The sequence below is a fragment of the Magnolia sinica genome, chromosome 17, assembly GCF_029962835.1.
Source record: "Magnolia sinica isolate HGM2019 chromosome 17, MsV1, whole genome shotgun sequence".
Lineage (NCBI taxonomy): Eukaryota > Viridiplantae > Streptophyta > Magnoliopsida > Magnoliales > Magnoliaceae > Magnolia > Magnolia sinica.
In genome coordinates this window covers 35,686,610-35,711,393 of record NC_080589.1, presented here as the reverse complement: position 1 = coordinate 35,711,393, position 24,784 = coordinate 35,686,610, and the positions used below count along the sequence as shown (strand labels likewise).

Genomic DNA, 24,784 nt, shown 5'->3' with positions numbered 1-24,784 from the left:
CACCCTAGTTCCCACCTTTATTTTTATTAGTTTTTAATTAATCTATTCACAATTATTCCCTCATATTCGCTTGATTTAGATTACATCTTAGTCTAGTTCTAGTTCTATTTAGTTTCAGATTACGTACAGGTATCAGTCCCTTGGGATTCGACCTCGGTCTCACCGAGTTTATTACTACATCACAACCCTATACTTGGGAAGTGAACAATACTCATTCATTCATTCATTCACTATCCATTCGGGCTGGTGGTGCGCAACTATTTGTTACGTGTACCTTCGCAATGGCTAGGATTTCGGTTGGGGCGCGTGACTAACCTGAGATTAGGAGTTTACCACATTGAGTTTGACTATCCAAATTAGGTATGAGACTAGTTTGGATAAAAGTCCATTGTGATAGACTCCATAGCTTGCGATACTACGTACTACCATCCCGACTTCACACTCCAGCACGGTCATTCCATTCGCACCGCATTTTGCATTACATCCGTGGCATATGGTACGGCTGACGCCAACTGTGTTACTCATCAGGAATGTATATTGCATTGCATCCTCTGCATCTAATATTTGGCTCTCTATGACTCATCATTTGCACAATTTAATTTGTATTGCGTATCTTAATATTGTATGACTCATGGACTTGTCAGTATTCCCGCTTACTCTGTTATCGTGTGAATTATGATCTTGTCAGTATTTCTGATTATTCTAATAATTCATGATCTTGTCAGTATTTCTGCTTATTTCGACATTGTACGATTTATAGATTACCAGTATTTGCAGTATTGTATGACTATGACATTGTATTGAATACTTGACACTTACCTTGTGCACACACTTACACCACCCTCTAAGCTTTTTATAAGCTTATGCGTGATAGATGCGTGCAGGTGATGCAGCAGTGTTGAGTTTGGAGCGTAAGTGGTCTTCTGGAGCATGATTTTCAATTTATGTATTTTCTTCTCAGTATTGTAGTCAAATGATTATATTAGTGGATATGTGATGGTGATATTGCTCTTGTGTTTGGGTATACTTGTGGATATGCTTCTTTAAGATAAATGTACATTGGAAAATCCTCTTTGTAGGATCCCAGGATTAGAATCTGGTGCATGTGCACTGGGAGCCGAGAATGGGGTACTACGGAGGCTGTCGGCACCAGATTCGGCAAACGGGAATTTTGTGAGCCCGGTTTCTGAGTTTGGGACGTGACAATGTACTTTAGCCCCACATGGTTAGTGAAAATGATGATGGTATTGGATCCTATCAAGTAGGACTTAAACTTGTCCAACGCAAACACTATGGCTAGGAGTTCCTTTTCCGTAGTGTAATAATTTACTTTGGCAGAGTTTAGAGTTCTACTTGTATAATAAATAACATATAGCCTATTCTTTTTTCTCTAGCCTAACACAGCCTCAATACCATAATCGCTCGCATCGTACATAATTTCAAAAGGTAAACTCCAGTCGGGTGGTTTTATGATGGAAGAACTAGTCAATATGCCCTTAATCTTAGTGAAAGCTTTCTCGCATTCCTTGCTCCACTCAAAGGGAGTATCCTTTCGAAGAAGATTGCACAAAGGATGAGAGATAAGTCTAAAGTCCTTTATGAACCTTTAATAAAAGCCGCCATGTACTAGAAGGATCTCACCTCGCGTATGCTCGTGGGTGGAGGTAGGTTAGATATTAAATCGATTTTAGCTTTGTCTACCTCAATTCCATTGAACGATATGATATGTCCAAGGACTATTCTCTTCTGAACCACGAAATGGCATTTTTAACAATTTAGCACAAGGTTTTTTTGTTCGCATCTTTGCAGCGTGAGTTTAAGATTATCATGGCATTTGCTGAAAGATTTACCAAAAATAGAGAAATCATTTATGAAAACCTTTAAGAATTGTCCCACCGTGTAAGAAAAAATACTCGACATGGATCGCTTAAATGTGGCGGGAGCATTACATAGTCTGAATGGCATTCTCCAGTATGTGAAAGTGCCAGGACATGTAAATGTTATCTTCTTTTATTCTCTAAGGACTATCTCTATTTGGTTATAGTCCAAATATCTGTCAAGAAAACAATAGTAGGAATGATTGACTAACCTTTCTAAGATTTGATCCACAAAGGGGAAAGGGAAGTGGTCTTTGCTTGTCATGGTATTTAATTTTTGGTAGTCAATGCACATTCTCCAACCAGTAGTGACTTTAGTTGGCACGAGTTCATTTATCGCATTGGCTACGACGGTGATCCCGGACTTCTTAGGTACCACCTGAGTTGGACTCACTCATTAGCTATTGGATATAGGGTATATGATACCCACATCTAACAACTTTAGCACATTGGCTTTAACCACTTCTTTCATATTTGGATTTAATCGACATTGTGGTTGTCTAGATGTTTTCGCATTATCATCGAGGTGAATGCGATGAGTACAAATCAACGGATCGATTCACTTGAGATCTGCAATCATCCACCCAAGGGCTCCTTTGTGTTCCTTGAGAGTAGAAGCATACTCTCTTGTTCTTCATCCAAGTGGGAAGAAATCACCACTGGATATGTTTCATCTTGACCCAAATAAACATATTTAAGATCAGCTTGTAATGGTTTTAAGTCAAGCTTCGGTGACTTGATACTAGATGGTAAAGACTTTATCTTAGTTTGGAAAAAATTTTCAAATTCCGACCTCCATCGGTTAGTTTTAAGTACTGGTGTAGTATCAAGCAAGGCATCTATCTTCCTAATTATATCATCATCTAAATCAGGGGAGTGGGTCGAGCATGTCTCTAGAGTGTCAGAGTATAGGTTCAAAAGTGACATATCTTCCACGAATGAGTCAATCATATTTACTTTGTAGGCATCATCAACATCCTCCGATTGTTTGGATATATTGAATATATTCAGCTCTAATGTTATGTTCCCGAAAGTTAATTTCATGATACAATTCCTACAATTAATGACGGCATTTGATGTTGCTAGGAGTGGCCGACCAAGGATGACATGAATTTGAGTGCTTGTATCAATGATAGGTTGTGTGTCCAAAACAATAAAATCTACTGGATAATAGAGTTTATCGACTTGGACGAGCATTTTCTCTATCATCCCTCTCAGTATACAAACCGATCGATTAACAAGTTGAAGTGTGGTCCTGGTGGGTTTTAATTCACCAAGGCCAAGCTGTTCGTAAACCGAGTATGGAATTAGATTCACACCCACTCCCAAGTCAAGTAGTGCATGTTCTATCTGGTAATTTCCAATTACAGGAGATAACTTGGCTACCGGGATCTTTATATTTTTGAGGCACATCTTACTTAAGGATAATACTCACTTTTTTTTGTTAGAAAAAAAAAATTCTTTTTAATATTTTGCTCTCTTAGCCATACAGAAATCTTTAAGAAACTTAGCATGTGATGGGATTTTCTTTATGGCATCCAATAGAGGAATATTGATTTTCACTTGCTTTAGAACCTCCAAGATATCTTAAGTGTTAGACAAATGTTTTGGTGAAATCAACCTTTGAGGGAACGAAGCAACCGGCTTATACTATTTTTCCGTTTCTTTCTCATGTGAAGCATAACTAAGCTCGTCATCCTTGTTTAATTCCTCTGAGTCTTTAGGCTTCTCAGCCCTTGTCGATATGCTTTTATCAATTGTTTTGTCACTTTTGAGAGTGGTGATATACTTTGCTTGTTTCACATGGTAGTTCGAAGAGCTCGAGTCACTTATCTCGCATTGTGGTTTTGGGTTAGGTAGAGGTTAGGCTGGAAAAGTTTCATTCTCCCTAACTATATGTGACTCCAATCTTTGAATGGAATTGTTAAGGTCGTTGAATGCTTGCAATGTGTTTTAATTGAATAACTCTTGATTTTGGATGTGTTTTAGAAATGGATTCTCTTGGGCTCTTTTCTGATTTAGCAATGAGTTGAAATTTGAAGTAAACATCTATTGAGGTTTTCTATCTATATTAATGGTTTGCCCACTCCTTAAACTAAAATTTAGATGGTTCCTCCAACTAGAATTATATGTGTTTTAGATGGGGGCGTTGAATGGCCTTTGATAATTGTTCACGGCATTAGATTGCTTGTGTAACAACTCTTGGAATGCAGAAATTGTAGGACAATCTTGTGTCAAGTGTATGTTACTAGTACAAATATTACAAACAATTTTAATGGTCTCACCGAGTTTGATCGTTTCTACTTTCTTTAGTCACATGGCTTTGACCTTTCTTGTGAGATTAGCCACCCTAGCATTCGCATCGTCCTCCTTCCTCAAGATGTACATTCATCCCTTCTCTCTAGACTGAGTCGGTTTGGGATCAGTGGGCTTAAATGAAGTAAACCATGACTGTGCATTTTCAGCAAGCATATCAAAATAATCTCACGTGTCATCAGGATCCTTATTCATAAATTCTCCATTGCGCATCATCTTTACGAATTGCCACATGGGCTAAGTCAGTCTATATCATAGAAAAATCTTATTACCCACCAAGTTTCATAGCCATGATGTGAGCATGAATTCAAAAGATCATTGAATCTCTCTCAACATTGGAAGAAGGTCTCTTCCTCTTTCTGAGATAAATTTATGATCTCCCTCCTTAGGATATTTGTTTTATGAATCGTGAAGAAATTTTTAAAAAACTCCCGAGTCATCTCAGCCTAGTACTAATTGATCTTAGTCTTAAGGAGTAAAGCCAAGACTTGGCCTTCGCCTTTAAAGAGAAACAGAACAACTTTAATCTTAAAGTGTAGGGTTGCTACAGTCTCATCAAATTCTTTTAGGTATAGATATGGACTTTCAAAATCGAGTCCATGAAATTTTAGGAGTAGTTGGATTACTTTTGGCTTAAAATCCACATTTCCTAAAGGTGTACTCACCCTCGCTGGTTGTAAGTAATCTTGTAAAGTTCTAGGCGGATGAGCATTATGTAAATCGTTCTCATGTTGTTGGTCCTCAGCAGGATGGTGAGGTTGACTTGCAGCCATATTTTTTGTCAACTCAGGAGTTCTAAGGTGGTGTCTAATCCAGTGATGGATGGGCAAACCTTCGACTAATCCTCCTTCACTTAAGATATGTAGAGTATTGTCACGGATCTACTTGGGCATGAAACACTAGTCTTAAGTCTAAACCAAAACTTAGAAAATAAAAATTATAGAGAAATTAAGAAATTTAAAATATTATAATTGGAAGAGTTGGAAAGATATTACCAGATTAATGATTCTATTTAAATTCTACAAAACAGAAAAGTAAACTTAGTATTTGATAACTTAGAAAAAACTAATATGAAAACACAAAAAAAGTTAAACCTAATCCTATACTAATTCCAATACTAATGTATTTTAGAAAAAAACATAGCTGAAGTCTCCGCAACGATACTAAAAACTTGTTCGGACAACCCCTAATTACAGGGCTGCGATATAGTAATAACTCGGTGAGATTGAGGTCGTACCTATGGGGACTTTCTATTGTACAATTTTTGGAATACATTATAACTAGAACTAGAATCTAAATTAACTAGTAAAATCTGGTTATAAAGAGTAATTGTGGAGGAAACTATCAGAGATAAAACACTAGAGTGTCAAGGATCCACTTATAGCTTCCTTAATGTTAATTTACTTGATTTAATTCGATCACATAACTGAAATCAAAGTCCTATCCTATCCAACCACATAATAGAGCAGTTAAATCATCATTCATATGCTTCAAAATGGATTTGAACTTCATTGTTCCTTCACAAAGCATCAACGTATTGATCGTAGGGAATTCAAAGCATCTATCATGCCCGGAGTCAATAATAGATCAATAGATTTTATAGACCAATTGTGAAACATGTAAGAGAATATCAATAGTCCTCTTAAGCATCCAAAGTGCTCGGAGTCGACAATGGATCAAAGTAAACTGAAAATATTTATATATTCAAACAAAAAATCAATGAATTGTTTAACATGTAAACTAAATGTACTTGAATCAAAGTAAAATAAACATTAAGAAGAAGTACAAGCTTCATCTCTTAGCTCTAGCTACGAGATTAGCCAACCATAGACATGATGAAAAAAAATATAAAAACTAACTAGAACCGAAAGATTGAAGATGAGGGAGGACTCCTTGAAACTCCATTCCTTACTCTACTCCTTCTACCCTAATTTATGTTTAGAAGATTCTAAAATATCCCTTTATATATCCTTGATTCACACCGACTTTAAAATCGACTTGATTTTACATAGTTATCGCAACTTCGATGGCACTGAGCTCCCATCGAAGAGTCCGAGTGAAATCAGGAAACTGTCCAGCAACGAACTTTTAATTTTGCATGTTTTCTCGATTTCATTGAACCTCTTTCGATAAGATCAAACTTGGCTTTGATGGCATTGAACATGCCTTCGATGACATCAAAAAGTGCCTAAATTTGTCTAGCAACAAAAATCGTATTTTCATGATGTTTGCGATGGAATCGAATGTGGCTTTGATGGCATCGACACTTAATTCAATGACATCGAAGGTGTCATCGATGCCATTAAAGGGTCGATTTCTGCACTTTGAATCCTCGATTTTGTTCTTTCCTTACTTGATTTCCTTTGATCTTGGACTCTTGAATTCTTCAATCTTGACCTCCATAAATCTAATCCTCCACTTAGTTATTCTTTGAGCATTAAATCATTAATTTAAGCATAATTTTCTCTTTAGCTCTCAAAATCACATAGTAAAAGAAAACATGCGTAATTAGATCAATTAAGTACATTGATGTTTATAAAACCAATACATAACAAGGGAAAAATATACAATATTTCACTCTCAACAGGTGGCGCAGTTAGTGTGGAAGGATTGACCTTCACAATTTGATTACTCTTTCTATTCATATTTTTTATTGACAACTTCTTGCCGATAAATTAAAGATAGTGTCCCTCCGGGGGTGCCAAAAATCTGTTGTCATTCAATTTGCTGTAAGGCCAGTTTTCAATGAATATTTATGATAGCCAAGTAATTTTTTGTTCTACCAGGCATGCCAAAAACCTATTGGTATTCAATTTGTTGCATGCCCGATGTTCAATGATTATTTATGACAACCAAGTATTGGGTCCTACCGCCCTGCCAAAAACCTGTTGGTGCTCGATTTCCAATTCTAATCACGTGATAAGTGTAGGTTAGCCAGAATTGAATTTGCGGCTCAATTCAAACCGAACAACTATGACTGAGATCAAATGAGATTGGTCGCCTATTCAGCCACTCGTTTAGTATGAAAATATGATTAGACGATATTCAGAGGGTAGAGTTTGTCATCTAATGATGGGTTAAACCTTTGCCTTTTGTATGAAAGGACTTTTCAATATAGATAAAAGAAAATCAGGAAAGAAAACCTTACAGTCGGTCACGAAGAGCAGCTATGAAACACCTTCTTGGATGGGGAACTGAATCCAGCATATAAGGATGAACCTAAATTACAGGTAAGATTCTTAGCTACGTGATTAACATTACAGATTACACTATGAAATGTAAACAACAGGCAAAAACTAATGGATTATACTAAGAAATGTAATTGGCTAGCAAAAAAGTAGAGTGATTATACTAAGGAATGTAAATTACGCGTAATTGAAAGGACAATTGAAAGATATATTGGGTTTGGTTAGGATGGTATGAGACAAATCTTTATATTAAATTCCTTCACTATTTATAGCCTCACTCTGACAATCTGGATGCTTTTCACATTCTGACGGTTGCTATAACTGTTTAACAATTCTTAAACATTCTTGCTTCTACTCCTGCCATCTATCCTCTAACTGTATCTGCACGATCACTCTTCAATCGACTGCTTAGTAGATAACATGACATCGCTTGATGCACTCCAGCTATATTATCATAAAATCATCTTTGTATATCCCAAAAAAAAACTCTTAATAAACCACGCAAATCCATCCCGATCACTCACAACTCATTCTGATTGTCTTTTAAAAAAAATTGGCCACAGTAGCGTTTAACATGACCTAGTGTGATCTCGGGGCCAAGCTAGAGCCAAAACAGCATCACAGCCATTTTGTAGAATTGAGTGCCCTGGTACATGTCTCATAAAATATTCTTAATGTTTGGACGGCTATTGACTTATTCCTTCGTTCTCTCTTTCTACTGGACTTACGGTCACGTTGACATTTTCCTAAGGTATCTCTTCTGCCTAATTTGAATTGTGCCAGGGTATAGACGATAGTGTGATGTATCCAAAACATGATTATTCAAGTATTAATGAGATGAGAAAGCCTAAGCTGTTTATCACCTTTTTTGCTACCTTACCAGTGACTTTTTCGTAAACATGTATGAGATGAGATCTTAACCGATCGTCAGGCAGACCATACCTTAAATGGCCCGCAGCCTGAATTTCACACTAATTAGACTATCCCAAGCCTTGTAACGACTGGAGGATTTTTTCTAGGAAGCTAACGGGTGTCAAAGGATCTTTGATTGATTTTCTTTTCCCAATGGTTGGATTTTAAAGATCAATTGTGACATGGGTATGGCCCACTGTACGCTGGCCATATGGTATCATGGCAAGCCAGACATTAATCGAAACGGTCCCTTTTTTGCATGTGACCTAACTTTAAAAAAAAAAAAAAAAAAAAAAAAAAAAAAAAAAAAAAAACCATATCGGAAGATTCGTAAATTGGCCAACAGATGCACATTAAACGTAGATAATTGGTCAACGTCAAGCCATCTATATCTTTGTGTGTGGTCCACCTGATTTTGGAGCTAAATTAAAGCGCATTCAATAATGTGGATCTCGCGGACAAGAACAAGCGTGATGGATGGGCGTTTGGAAATACTGACAAGTTTGGTAGAATGGACCCTTGCGAGTACTGTTACCATGTCAGGTTTAGTTTCCCACCGTTGGATGGCAGAGTTGTAAGAGATCCTGGTCAATCAACTATGAAAAATGAGGAGTGAGCAACACATGATTTACTTTGAATGTAGACTGTTGAAAGAAACACCCAATTTTCTTACCCAACGAATGACGTGTGTCTCCGATGCATGTGCCATGCGATACTCCTGGGTAACTGTTACGTGGGGCCCTCGTTGTATCAAAACCCGGTAGGTTATGACAAGGAAAGTGACAAACACCATAGCCTGGTCAGAAGGAGAAGCTCAGAAACTCCGAAAGTAGACGGACTAACGAATTGGTAGCAAATGGCGCGTCTGCAGTCCTTTTGATGGATGAAGAATATTTCAGTAATTTAAAGATGGAAACAGAAGGCCTGCTACATGCGGCCTAGAAAAAGTCCCCACGTACACACCAACACTAGTATTCCATCGCCCCGCATTTTCCAGGACAGACACAATGGAGGGAGAACAACACAAGGAGCATCAACAGGTAATAGGAATTCGACGGTATATTGATTTCAGTACGCATGCATGCGTGATCGTTCATCTTCTCTTACATACATCTACTTGGCTTGTTTTCTTTTTATTTTTTATTTCTTTTCACAGAAACAAGGTGGCTTGTCTACTTTGGTGAGCAACGGCTGTGTTGATTTTCGTGGGCGACTAGCTGATAAGGAGAAAACGGGCCAATGGAAAGCCTCTGTTTTTATCATCGGTCTCTCTCTCTCTCTCTCTCTCTCTCTCTCAAAAAGTTACGTAGTAAATGTGTCACTTGTGTAAGGCATCCGGGCCGCTGAAAAAGTGGGCCACACCTTGAAGATCATCGCTGGCAAATATTTTCCTCGGGTAGGCTGATCAGCAGACAGCAACGGACACCCAATGGATACAACACAATGGTTTAGTCAATGTACACGAGAGGCCCACTTAATGAATGGGCTGGTGTGATGTTTTGTTTTGTTTTTTTTTGCATTGGTGAGCCTTCCATTGCAGTACTGGACACCGATTGCCTGCGACAGGAAGCTAGGGGGCCCACTGTTATGTTTGTGAGAAATTATCCAACCTGCCCTTAACATAGGAGCTTGGTTATATGTGTGTGGTCAATGGCTGATAATTTTGTAATACATCAATACTGGTAATATGTGTCTGGCCCTTTCTGTTTATGATGTTAATGATGATTTCATTTTGTTTCAGTGAACGAGGTTGCGGAGAGGTTGGCATTTTACGCAATTGCAGTGAGTATGGTTTCGTACTTGGTGTCGGAGATGCACCAGTCATTGCCCAACGCTGTCACACATGTAACGGACTGGGTTGGAGCTGCGTTTGTTCTTACTCTTCTAGGAGCCTTCCTTGCTGACGCTTACTTGGGCCGATTCAAAACCATCATCATTTTCTCCTGCATATATGCAATGGTATCATTTCCTCTTCTCCACCTAAACTCAAAACCATCATCATTTAGCCCGTGTGTACGATTTTTAAACTAATTATCAAGCCTTTCTTGTTAGCACTCTATTGGGTAATGCATTGTGAATCTCACAGAGATTAGAATCGTCCAATTTCTAAGAGCTTCCTTGGACGAGTCGGAATGGAAGAATTATCTAAGTAATAGATGTTGATGCAAAAATCTAGTCATCCCAACTAGGCCTTAGTGTACCTACAAAACCAAACTACAACGGTACCCTGGTTGCTACATGGAATAGAATAGGCACTTTGGGTCTACTAGAACTAGAGTTTTTTTTTTTTTTTTTTTTTGCATACATTTTACCTTAGATATCGCTCTTATTTATAGTCATTTGGTGTAGTTACATATATGGCAATGAATCTACCATGCACTTGCGTATCATGCAAGGAATCATCCTCTGAAATCAAGGCATTATCCTTGGCGTGATTCTCGACGAAGATCTCAAGGGATTGATCCTCTTCAGATTTGAATAAGATCTCCCAGTTGTCGGCTCCGATGAGATCCTAATAGTTGGCTGAGGCTGACCTCTTAAGCTGGATTGACCGAGGTCTTGTAGACCGAGCTGGACTATCGATTGTGGTCGGAACCTATCTTTGATGTTGGGTCAATACGTAAGGTCATTCATTGGTTGTGATAGCAAGACGCCAACCAGAGGCCACTGCTGGTGGTTGGTGCACGGGCTGTTTGTGGAGGTCGTGCTTGGTCAACAGGGCCAAGCTCTTATCCGACCTCCTTCCCTTGCACTTTGTGTTCTCTCTTAGTCGGTTATTTGATCAGTCCAATTTTACCCATAACAATAGATATCATCGTTATAATGATGACTAGCTTCATACTGATATGAACATACATCATTGAATGGAAGTTTTCAGTGGCTCAAGTTCACAGTTCAACGGATGAATGACACCATAGCGAGCCTCGCTCACTCCAAAATAGTGCCTTGGGACTTGTATAAACTGATGTGGCCCAATAAAAATGTGTCATTAGCACTAGTGAAATACAAAGCCCATGGAGAAAAGGCAAAATATATACTAATTTCAAACCTAGGATCTTTCATTTCACTATGGGCCTTGTGTCTAATACAAGCACAAGCACATGACACTTTTTCATTGAAATACGTTAGGATTTACAGGAATCCTGGTGACTGGGCAATTCACATCATCTATAGACGCGATGGTCATTGATCCCACAAACCACCCTTGTTTGGAAATATAACAGCCGCTGTTGGCACGTGCATTTCACGTTGAAAGTGATTGTTATCGTTGTAGTGGTGCTATGGCGTTTTGTTTTTGAATCATGGTATATATGTATGCACTTCCAGGGAATGGTCCTTTTGACACTCTCCGGCTCTTTGGACAACCTGCGCCCTTATCCTTGCCTGGATCCAAGAGACCGGAGGACATGCCCGTCTGCAACTGATGGCCAGACAGTTTTCCTCTACACTGCACTGGGGCTGATCGCCCTAGGAACGGGTGGGATAAAGCCATGCGTGTCTTCATTCGGAGCAGACCAGTTTGATGATGGGGATGCGAAGGAGACGCACCAGAAGTTTGCATTCTTCAATTGGTTTTTCTTCGCCATCAACATTGGAGTGCTCTTTGGGATAACACTCCTAGTGCACGTGCAGGTCACCATGGGATGGGGTTGGGGATTTGGTGTACCCACAGTGGCCATGTTCATGTCGATTTTGGTGCTTGGTGCCGGGGTTCGTTTTTATAGGTATCACAAGCCCACAGGTAGTGCATTCACCCGCTTTCTTCAGGTTGGTGTGGCCGCCGTTAGGAATCATATGCATGGGGTTAAGCTAGGAGATGGGACTCATCTTTATGAAGTGGGGACACCAGAGTCGGATATCGTTGGTGCAAGGAAGCTGCCTCACACGAAACAATACAGGTGCACATGTTTTTGTTTTTGTTTCTTTATTTTTGCCTTCCAAAAACATTGTGATTTTTGACTTAACATCTGACCCGATCCATTGTGTGAAGCCTAGAACATTGGAAAACACGTGCTATGGTTCACTTGAGATTCAAAATGGCACCACTGATAAATGGATGGATTGCATTCCAATTCTTCCATGTGGTGTGACCCACCTGTGTTTTGGACCAACTATTTATTTATTTATTATTATTTTTTATTTTGGATAAAAGGTGAACTTGAAGGGTGAACGCTGTCAATCGATTGAGTATGGATCACATTGTAATATAAAAAAATTTCGATCACTCGTCAGTTGAATAAATGAGAAAACTAAATAAAAGATATATGAAGAATTTGTTATTGATAACTACAATAAAATCTCGATAGGGAAGATTAATCGTGCTCTTGAATCTTCCCCATCTTATTCTTATAAATCCTCATCTTGGTTAGTTCAACTATATCTCAGGCGTAATTCACTTTTATAAACTTTAGTTCATTTTTTTGTGGCATCAATCCATTAAGAGGAATTGACACTTTGCTTATCTTGCGTGTAAGATTGTGGTCATCTTTCACACTTGTATCATGTTGGGGACACAACAAGTCCTTACATGACTTATCCAACATGGAAGTAACTTGAAACGAAATCACACAGTGCAATAAAGAAAGAAAAATTCAAACAACTATAGAGAACACACAAATTTTACATTAAAAAACTCTAGCGGTAAAAAAATCTTTAAAAAAAAAAAAAAAAAAAAAAAAAACATGGCACCAAGTAACAACCAATCCACTATGAAAAGAAAGTTACAAGAGACGGGATAACTTACAAATTCGAAACCCTAGTTTCTTCCTCTTAAAACCTTTACTCACATTTTGCTCTCTCACATTCATCCTAGGATTAATCCTAATCCCGTATTAACACGGTTTATATAACTCTCATACAAAATTAGAAACAAAATCATGCACCTCGCAAAATTGTGCGAACCGTCGATTGAACCGTCAATTAATCAACTCCAATCGATGACCTTCGTCAAATCGACACCTTGTGTTTGATCTAATTGAACATGCTCAAAAGTGTCCAAAGTGTAAACTCATATTTTTGGGATTTATGATCGAATTGACTAAGTTTTCAATCGATCGAAATCCCTATTTCTGTATCAGATTAAAGGAAATCAATCAACAATCTCCACCATGGCTTCAATCTAGCATTTCTATTGTTCCAAGCGGCTATCATTATCTCTAAATTTCTTCATGGTAGAATCACTATCATCGCTTCTTGTGTACACTCAATCTTCATTCATACTTCACTAAGCCCAAAAAAGTCGAGCAAAACCTGAACTTCTTTGCAAAAACCATATTCATAAGCATATCCATCGGATTTTCACTGGTCTGAACCTTCTTAAGAGTAACACCACCTTCTTCTAACATATGTCAAACAAAATGATGATGAACATCAATATGTTTAATCCAGGAAAGGTTCACCGAGTTCTTTGCTAAATTGATAGTGTTTTCACTATCACAATACAAAAGCATGCTTCCGTTGAAGCCCCAACTTATTCATCATCCCTTTTAACCAAATAACTTCTTTGAATGCTTTCGTCACTGCCATATATTCCGCTTCAGTGTTGGAAAGAGCAATCAAAAAATGAAGTTTTGACATACAAGTGATCACTTTAACACAAATGAATAATCAGAAACTGACCTTCTATTATCCACATTACCAGCGTAATCCGTATCCATGTGTTCATCTTTGAGGAACAAGGGACCCTTATCAAACTTGACGTTTTGGCTAAATATGATTTTGCGTGAAACCAGGTCATTGAAGGAGATTTTCCTATTTGTCTCTTCTCCTTAAGGTCATAGCTAACATTCATACAAGACATCATATTTTTAGTCTTGTCATTTAGAAGGGCAACCTGCTTGACCAATTCCCTCATCTTGTCATGCATCCTTGGAGGAGTGGGAATCTTTGTCCTTAAGGTTTTCTTCAACTTCTTTGGTGATCTCTTAGGGGACTCCTCATTGGTTGTGTCATTCTCCTAGTCATAACATATTTACCTATACAGTTTAGGACTAGACTTAATTTAAATAGCAATTGTATTTTTCTTTTATTTCGCTAGTAGTTTCCATTTTGAGGATGTGTCCCTATAGTTAACTTTAGGAATGAAATGCATTAAAATATTAATAGAATAAAAAGTATGAAGGCAACATGATATGATTAATTTTAAGAGAATTATATGACAGACATAACTGAGACACAAGGGACCCAAAACTCAGATTAGAAAGTATCCTATCATTTTAAGTATGAATAAAGAATTTATGCTAGAAAATCATGCTAATCCTTATCCTTTGTATGTGGCGAATCAATTAGATTATCAAGGATGACGGGCTTCATCGTCAAACTTAGTCTAAAATTTAGTGCATTTTTCGATTCATTCCTTTGAGCTGAGATTGCAACATGCGACCGATGTCACAACAAGAGGCTCATTGAATTACAACAATACACTCACAAATGACCCAACAACTTTGCAGTAAGATGGACTTTTGAACTTATATCATTAACATTATCCACCTCCCCTGGTTTAGCGCAACCAAACAATGAACTACTTTGGTTTAAGACCACCCGATTTGAGATGAACACCATCTCATTAATCCTTAACATATAACATAGGTGTCGTGCTCTTTAAATTTGAGAAGTGACAAGCATTCTCAGTTAATGCCACTTTGGTGGAACATGCAACTAATTCTACTTCCAATATTCAAAAAAATAAGATATACCTAATCAATTGCCCCTAATAATAGATATTCTCAATGCCATTGACAAAAAGATAGGTAATTTGCCTATTGGCCTACTGAGGTCGCAATACTTTACCTTTCTACTCACTTTAGATCTTTAGAATCTGTATGAGCACAATGCGTTGGTATTGTCCAATGCCCTTGACTAGGATGGGCAATTTAAGCCTAAGTGTCTTATACATAGCCCTAAAAATTATGATGATATTATAATATGAAAATGCCATATGCATGGGCCATTAGAATCTTAGATTAGTGCTGAACAGAACATTGGCTGGAAGAATCCAAAAGGACATAAACTCAAGTTGGAGGACTTAATTAATCAGATCCTAGGCCAAGAACAGTCTAGATCCCCGCCAGACAGTGATTTTAGAAAATCAATAAAGATGTTGACCAAATTAATAATAGTTTGGCTTTCGGAAACGGAAATAGGATTATGGTTGATTGCATTAGCTAAGAACCAACCAAAAACTACGCAATTACAATAGAAGTTTGTGCACAAATTAATTTTGATGATATTGGCTACTCTGTACCCTATTAATTTGGAATGGTTACGGATGAATATGGATAGCTTAGTTTCTTCTTTAATCTTTACATTATGTCTAGATTGCAACATGTGGTAGCATGTTGTTATTTCGATGGGAGACATATATATTTACAATCCGGTGGCCTGCAGCTTCATATATGTTCCCTAACTCTCTCGTGGATGTAGTGCTCATGGTACTTTCGATAGCTTGATGAATGGGGCCTCTAATTTTGGTGGCATACGCACCATTCATCAATGAATTATCAGATCAAACTCGTGTATTTCCTTCCCATCAATAGATTAATGTTGTCTTCGTGCCTCTCTCTCTCTCTCTCTCTAAGAGATCGAGAAAAGCCTCATCTAACTCTACGTCTTTAACAAGAGGTAGCTCCAGTACTCTACTCCTCCATATTAGTTTTGCGACATCCAGGTGGAGCCCACTGGTTTCTCGTTAGGTTGATTTGATCCGTCCAAATCTTTTCGAAAACAGGCGTGCCACGTGTGGTCCATCCTCAGGTCAGATTCAAACACATGCATGATGGTAGGTTCACACATCGTGTTGTATAATCAATTTATTCTACAAAAATGTTTTAGAATAATGGGCCTCGTCATTTCCCATGCCTCTTAGAATTCCACTATAAATTTTCTAGGCTGCTCATGTGTACAACTCATCCTATATACGCCCCAGTAGTAAGTGCCGCATTGGCATATGGCAGAAACATCTAAGATTCCGTCCAGTGAATCTTTCCATGCAGATGATATGTCATAAAAATAAGGCTATTCCAACCATTTAGAAAGAGCCAACCCTTTATTTTGTGAAGGGGTTTTGCCTAGCAAGTAGGCTGGCTTGATGTTTGAGCCAGGGCATCTTCAAAGGGGTCTGACCTGACGGATGGCTTGGATTATAATATGTATATTATTAAAAATATTGATTCCAAGTACCTAGTCAAATCACCAGGAGACAGTCCGAGTCAGACTATGGGTTGGCTAGCTACGGTGACTGTTTCAGTATGTGTATGCTTGGAATGAGCAGGCCATACCAGTGTCCATGAGTTGAAATCTAGGGTACCATAAAAATGTGAGTATTAGATGGACAAACAGATGTCCACCTAATCAGTTTTCAGTCACCCTATTGTCGGCCTGGTTCTTATGATTTGCCAGCGTCTAAATATTCTACCACGTGTCTCAAATAACTAGAGAAAATTTGGATACTCTACCATGGTAGTACAAAGATATCAATCAAAGAGTTTTGCTAAGCCATACATTTAAAAGGTTAATAACCCACACCACAAGTGAAGTATCCAAGCTATTCATTAGGTGATTCTGACCATGTAAATGTTCTCTGACAAAAATCTGGTCCATTCAGAAAGTGGGCCAAAATGTTTCAAGAAAAAAAAAAAAAAAAAAAAATCTTAGAAAAATGTTTTTCAGCTATAAATTTGTTTTATAAACTATGGTCCACCTGATGATAATTGGAAGGACCTGATTATTAGCTCATTTAAGCATTGCTGTATAAACTATGGCCAACCGGATGTGGGTCTCGCACCCTGTGGTCCCATAACAGCTCATTTAAGCATTACCATTCTATTTTATTTATTTATTCTTTGGAAGGTCCAAATTCTATTTTAATTTATTGTTATTTCTAAGCCTTCAGGAAATAATACAAGATGGAAAATTTTCAGGTTCTTTGATAAGGCTGCAGTAGTAACCATCTCCTGGGGCAGCAACACAAACAGATGGAGGTTATGCACTATTACCCAAGTAGAAGAATTCAAGTCGTTTGTAAGAGTCCTGCCCGTTTGGGCTTCCACCATTGCCCTCTCGATCTCATTTGCACAGCTCTCCACGTTCTTTGTAAGCCAGGCCATCATCATGGACCGAAAGCTCCCCAACACCAACATCGCCATTCCACCTGGCTCAGTCCCCGTCTTCAGTGCCATCAACGCTCTCTTACTTGTTCCCATCTACGAGGGCCTCATGGTCCCCATTCTACGGCGATACACAGGCCACCGCTGCGGGATCACATCCCTACAACGTATGGGCGTTGGACTCTTCGTCTCCATCTTCGCTATGGTTTCTGCCGCCTTGGTTGAAAAGAAGCGTCGTGACCATATCAACCCACCAAGCATGAGTGTCTTTTGGTTGGTCCCTCAGTTCTTTCTCATAGGCAGTGCAGAAGTGTTCACCTACGTCGGCCAGCTTGAATTCTTCTATAATGAAGCGACAGATGGAACCCGGAGCCTTAGTAGTGCAATGTTCTTGAGTGAGATTGGGATCGGTAGTTGGTTAAGCACTGCAATCGTCAAGACCGTCGAGGCTAGTACGGGAGGGGTAGAGAAGGGTTGGCTACAGAACAATCTCAACCACAGTCGCCTCGACTATTTCTATTGGATCTTGACTGCAATCAACGGTGTTAACTTCTTCATGTTCTTGGTTGTTGCTTGGTTGTTTAAAGGTAGCAATGGATTTAATGGCAGTGTTCGAGACGTGGCCATCGATGATGAGGCTATTGTAAAAGAAGCCAAGAATGGCCCCGAAGGGCAGCTTGAAAAGGTCTGATTGAAATCAGAGAAGGGGGAAAAAAAAAGAAAAGAAAAGAAAAAAAGAAAAGAAAAGAAAAAAGAACAGAATAGAATAGAAAAAACAGATCAAGTTTCAGCGATTAATCATATTTCCTTACTTCTCATATGTTTTGTGTGACTGTTTGTCCATGCAATGCTGTTTATGATTCTTAGACATGCTCCACCGAGTGCATTTCATGCTTAGCTGTAGTTGTACTTTATTACCAAGATTTGATGTTTTCATATACGGCACTCTCCCTTTTGGCTCAAGACAAATATAACTCCCTCTTTATGCCTATTACCAAATAGCTATTTATTTTCCATTTTTTACTAAAAGACAAAAAAAAAATAAAAAATACCCCATGTTCGGTAAACATTCTCTGGTAAAATATGATGGAACCATGTTTGATGTTGGGCATGGCACTGATAGATTCCTAGCATGGGTGGATCAAAAGAAAATCAAATGGAAGTGAAGTAGTTCATCACATCCAGGCCTAGTCCTACATAGGGCATGACATAATTGGGCTGTAACACATCTGATTCAAAGAAAATCAATCCATATGGAAAGATATTGCCATTTGAAGTGTGAACCTTAAATCAGCCATAATTTTTTATTTGGGTAGTCTTTATGGGACGCACGACCTAGCAATCTTTATCGAAACACGTCATCTGAGGTCAACTGACCACATGGTGGGTCGTGTCTGTCCATTTTATGAGAAAACGCATGCTTCCAATTCACAAATGGAATTTTAGAAAAAATACTATATTTTTTGTAATTCTGATTTTTTATAATATATATATTTTTTATTTTCAGAGTCAAAGATTTCTTGATGGCTTTTAGCCATCAGAAGGATCATCAGGAAAAGGGGTGTCGGCGTTTCTTGCCAACGGCCTTAACCATCGGGACTGGCCGTCGGTAATTCCGACGCTGACGCTCCCTTTGCGCTCGGCTTGTCTGACCAACGCCGACGGGTAAATTCCGTCGGCATTAGTAGTTAAAAAACAAAAAATAAAAATAAAAGTAAATTTACAAATTATTGGAAGCGAATTGCCTGCCTCTAACTAGGAACAGAAATATCTTTGTGGGGCCCATGCATTTGGCATTCATGTATCTTAGTCAAGACCATCCATCTCTTAAATGTCTAGAGCATGTCCATAGTACAATCCTAACCAACCAACTATGTTTAATCTTCACAAAAGCAAAGAAATATCCATATACAAATTATCAATTTTTATAGCAAATTTATCAAATACCACTAGAAAAGGAGCAAAATTAAAACATTATTTGAATATAGTATGAAAGATCTAATTGTACCACAAAGAAGAGAACAGAATAACTTGTAGCAGTTGCAACATTTTGAACCACTCAAACACACGAGAAGAAAAACCCACAGAAAACAAAAACTAGTATGCTATAAATAACTGAATGGTCATTCACCTTAGGCTGTGTTTGGTTGCACCTGTTCACTACACCAAAATCGTCATTTAGGAATGGTTTGAAACCATTCCTAAATGCTTCAGGAACGGTTTAAAACCGTTCCTAAATGAGGCGTTGAAAAAAAAGGAACGGTTCAGAACTGTTATTGGTACCATTTAAAATTTTAGGAACGGTTTTAAACCGTTCTTAATGTTGCCAATGGTCAGATTTCAAAAGGGATTGTAGGAACAATTTTAAACCCTGGTAAACACACAAAATTTGGGGTCAAGAGCAATAAATTAACCGAAGTTTATTACATTCCATCAAAATAGAGATTAATCCAAAGAAAAACATAAGAAAAAAATGTGCTTGAAGATGTTTCATTGCAAAATCAAATTTACAAAATAAGCTACAGTAAAGGCTAGCTGTAACGCCCTGAAAATTGGGGGTCGAGCAGAAGTTCAACTCCCAAGTTCCAATGCATCACCTATGCAACATGGATAATGATGATTAAATGTTATCCGTGTTAGTGCACTAAACATGAGTGAGATTATACCAAATCAGCATATCATACCCCAGAAACAGTTAAATTATGCAAGCGGAAGACCATGATAGGTATGTATAAAACATATAAGTGGTGGTGCGTGTCCAGAGTATAATAATGTTCCAGGTTAAACAATTACATGTATTGTTTCAAAATACAAAATATCAAAATGTGTAGGTCCGTCTACATCATGAAATCCCTATAGCCCTGACGATCAGAATGCGGCCTACATGAACCCGCCAGAATACTGCATATACGAGAACTCCTCCTCGTCGTCATAAAAATCAAGCTCCGCTTCATAAGCTGCGCCATCATCTGTAACTAAGACAGTCTGGTTGGTGTTTTAAAACACCGTCCCAAAGTGGGAGTGAGTAATCAACTCAGTGGAACTATAAGGCAAAGGTTACATGTTATCAATTCAGTCAAGCAGTAATGATAAAGCAGTACAGCAATCATGTCCTAGATTACTCTTGTTAATGCAAGAATGGTATGCGATAAAGATGCATGCCCTCGCTTACACTCCCTCAGGGACTTCATCTCACGTTCGCGCATGGCATCCTCCCGAAACGTGCGCTTCCTCGCCAAAGCACATGCAGTGCGGTGCATGATCGTGATTAGTCAAGTTCTTAATTAGGCATATTTATACAGTAGGATTGAGAAGCTAAGGTACCTCCCTTCATATCATTTACCCAAACATTGATCCATCTAGGGTTGTCAATCCTAGTTAATCACATATGAAGAACAGTTCCAGGTAGCTACGGAGCCGTTCGTCACCTCAGCGCAGGCCTAGTTTTTACTCGAGGTTACTATGAAAAAGCTCGTCACCTTAACATAGTCTTAGATTATACTCGAGGTCATTACGAGCTGGTCACCTGATCGTAGGTCGATAGCTTGAATACAGTGTCTCATACCACCGTATTCGGCTCATGAGTCTGGGTTGCTCATTGGACACTACGGGGAGGCTCGTCGCCCCAGCTTAGGCCGACAGCTCGACCACGGTATCCCATACCACCATGCCCGGCTCATAAGTCTTAGCGGATCGAGGTACCAAGGTTCAACGGGCCTTTCACTGATAAGTTTGGTACCTTAGATTCAAGCAATAATGTCCAAACATGGTGAACATACATTGGGCTAATCGGGTTACTTGACAAGCTCGACTGGTACGAGCGTACGTTGACTTGATCGACATGGAGTGCTTAAGTATTCCGTGTGGCCTAACCACTATCGACAAACAGCGTACGACTCAGATTTATCAGGCGTATCCGTTGTGGCTAAATAGCATGGCCATCGATCATAAACCATTATCGATTGCCTGGACTACATCGTAGCCCCAATCACACTCCAACCAATACCATCCATATGTGATATTCCAAGACAGCATGTGACAACCAAATCTAAACATAAATCCCATTCGAGCATTTCAACAAACACATACCACACATGTCATCATACATAGGCATTCATTTGAAAATCACATAGTAGTAAGATAGGTTGCATAAAGGAAACTGTAACTATATATAAGGGAATTGAAAATCCTATCTCAACACCCTCAGTAAGTACATTACATCAAGCATTTTCTCATTCAGGCATTTTATCAAACACTTAGACCACATATATTGCATACAGGTAATAAATTCGTTAAAAACACATACTATAACTAGTCCTTTCACAAGGAGTAGCCACGTATACAACGATCATGTATTGGCAATCAATAATCATAGCAAGCACAAATCATAATTCCATACTTATTCAAGCAATTTTACAAACACTTACACTATACACTTCAACATACATGGCGTATGTTGGTCATAACATGTATTAGGACAAATCCTTTCACCAAGGATTTGTCACATATACAATAATCATATATCCACCACGGATAATCATGGCAAGCACGAATCCAAATTCCATACCCATTCAAACATTTTTACAAACACTTAGACTACACACTTCAACATACATGACGTATGTTGGTCATAATATGTATTAGGGCAAATCCTTTCACCAAGGAGTTGTCACATATATAACAATCATATATCCACGACCGATAATCATGGCAAGCATGAATCCAAATTTCATACCCATTCAAACATTTTTACAAATACATGAATTACACTATATTCAACATAGTTCATATATATATCTGTAAAGTGAGGGAAACATCGTATCTAGCATAAGAAATGGTAACCAAGTCAGTTATAAATCATTAACTGACATTGACAGCCTTGAAAACCATAACCTAAACATTTATAGTCCGCACCTTTCGCCGGTAAACTCGTAACGGATTCAGTTTGAACACTCTCACCTTATAAACTAGACTTGAATACCTAATCAATAAAACGGGTTAGCCATTTCACTAATCTACGTATTTTGATTCCTAAAACAGGTTAGTGTTAGGGTTTCTTACCCAAGAACGAAATCAGAATCTCCGGTATAGCAACACAGAAGCGGTAGTTACGTACGTGGAGTAGTGGGATCAAATCCTAGGAACTATCTCACATCACTCTTTCACTTCTCCACTTTCTCCTTCACTTTCTCTCTCTTTTCTCTCTTAGGATTTAGAATTCGTATGGAATGAGATAGGGGTGGGTAAAGGCCCTTATATAGGCCCAGAACTGAAGGGAATGGCCCTAGGGCCATGGTATACTTAGGTTATAGCCAAAGAGTGTCTATTTCGATCCAACGGAGCACATCTAGAGGCCCCTTTTCTACATACGATCTAGGAAAAGTTTTCTAACATTGGATCTAGATTAGGTTAAGTTTTCGGTCCGATCGAATTTACGGAATGACCGCAGAGGACCAGTTTTAGTTCAACGGTCACCGCCACTCGATCAGGGCCACAAGTACATTGACCTGCATATGAAAATTTTCCTGATCTGAGAGTGTATTTGGGTCAGATTTTGACGGTCTGAAACCTTAGAATTGGCCTGCAAGCGAACGGCCCAGTTTACTTAAATCTGAGTACATTTTCTAAAGATATTCGTGTTTCTCACACACTTCGCTCTGGGCTCAAGTTGCGTGTTTTTGGATACTATCTGGATTTGACTTCCGAGATGGTTGTCAAGCCCAGTAATGCGGTCAGAAGTGTATAGTTTCGCGGTTGTTGGACTTTCGACGCGCGGTCTAGGTCCAATACGAAGTTTCAATGTGCTCCCAAGAGCAACTGGGTTTAGAGGTTGATCCTAGATTTCAGGGTAATATAGCGTAAATGAATCTACAAGTTTTGGGTGTTGCAGATCATATTTAAAGTGATAAGTACCAATTTCACAGGTAATCTAGTTTAACACTTAGTTAATTCTCGTCTAATTTTTAAAGGATTTGGTCCTGAGTGATTTCTGCCTGAGGTGGTACTCGGGTCTTGGTACGGATTTTTTTGAGACGTTACAATCTACCCCCCTTAAAGAAAAAATTTTATCATTGAAATTAGTACCTTTTCGTACTCCTTGAGAATCTGAGGGTAGTTCTTACGGACCTCGGCCTCTATCTCCCAAGTAGCCTCTTCCTTAGTGTGATGCGTCCATAATACCTTCACCAGTGGAATAACCTTACTGCGTAACACCTGCTCCTTCCTATCTAAGATATGCGTCGGTCGCAGTACATAAGTAGCGTCCTCACTCAACTGTACTTGCTCCCATTTGATAATGTGGGAAGGGTTAGGAACGTATTTCTTCAGCATAGATCATGAAATACGTTATGTACGCTTACGAGTGGCGTGGGCAAAGCAAGGCGGTGGGCCACCACACCCACTCGGTCCAGTATCTAGAATGGGCCAATGAATCTATGCGTAAGCTTCCCCTTCTTTCAAAACCGAAGGACTCCCTTCATGGGAGAAACTTTCAGAAACACATGGTCCCCGACCTCGAACTCTATTGGTTGCCGTCTCGTATCGGCGTAACTCTTCTGTTTGCTCTATGCGGCAAGAAGTCGACACCTGATAATGTCGATCTTCTCTGAGGTCGCTTGTACTAACTCAGGTCCAATCAAACTTCTCTTGCCAACTTTTGCCCAGCAATGCGGTGCTCTACATGGGCGCCCATACAATGCTTCATAGGGAGCCGTACCAATACTCGCCTAAAAGCTGTTGGTGTAAGCGAACTTGGCATAAGGAAGACAGTCTCCCAACTGTCCTTGAAATCAAGCACGCAAGCTCACAACATGTCCTCTAACACCTGGTTTACCCGTTCCATTTGCCCATTTGTCTGTGAGTGGAACGTGGTGCTGAACTTCAACTTCACACCCATTGCTTCCTGGATACGAGTACAAAAGATAGATGTGAATCGTATGTCTCGATCCGACATGATCTCCATAGGCACTCCATGCAGACGTACTATCTCCTTGATGTACAGCCTAACCAAATCGTCTGTAGAGTTTGTAACTATGATTAGGAGGAAATGAGCCGATTTCGTCAATCAGTCTATAATCACCCAAATGGAGTCATGCCCCTTCCTCGTCTTCGGTAACCCTGAAATGAAATCCATAAGATGAAGTCCCATGTAAGACCCGTATCCTAGTCCGTACCATTCCGTAGGTTTCGGCGGTCCTTCCGGTCGAATTCCGACAATCCTTGACCCATATCCGACGTTTGTGCGCGATCCTAAGCCAGGTCCCACATACCAACGTCGGCTCGATTCGAGACTTGTACCATTGCGACTGCACCGTCACCGCGGTTCCGGTGCCTCGTCTCGTGCACCGATCCGATACCCTAAAAGGGAGATGTGGGCTGGCGTTTATTT

The 24,784-nt window shown here is 39.1% G+C and overlaps 1 protein-coding gene and 1 non-coding gene across 2 annotated transcripts; both read left to right on the top strand.

Moving 5' to 3' along the window:
• The first annotated feature begins 4,479 nt into the window (after window positions 1–4,479).
• LOC131232060 (small nucleolar RNA R71) lies at window positions 4,480–4,585 on the top strand. The gene has a single exon (XR_009164665.1). It is a non-coding gene; the product is annotated as a small nucleolar RNA R71 (small nucleolar RNA).
• A 4,759-nt stretch (window positions 4,586–9,344) lies between these two features.
• Window positions 9,345–18,124, top strand: LOC131231231 (protein NRT1/ PTR FAMILY 8.2-like). The gene is made up of 4 exons (XM_058227364.1): window positions 9,345–9,558; window positions 10,035–10,252; window positions 11,621–12,192; window positions 17,212–18,124. The coding sequence occupies exons 1-4, from the start codon at window positions 9,375–9,377 to the stop codon at window positions 18,086–18,088; spliced, it is 1,851 nt and encodes a 616-aa protein (XP_058083347.1). The 5' UTR covers window positions 9,345–9,374; the 3' UTR covers window positions 18,089–18,124.
• Window positions 18,125–24,784: the final 6,660 nt, after the last annotated feature.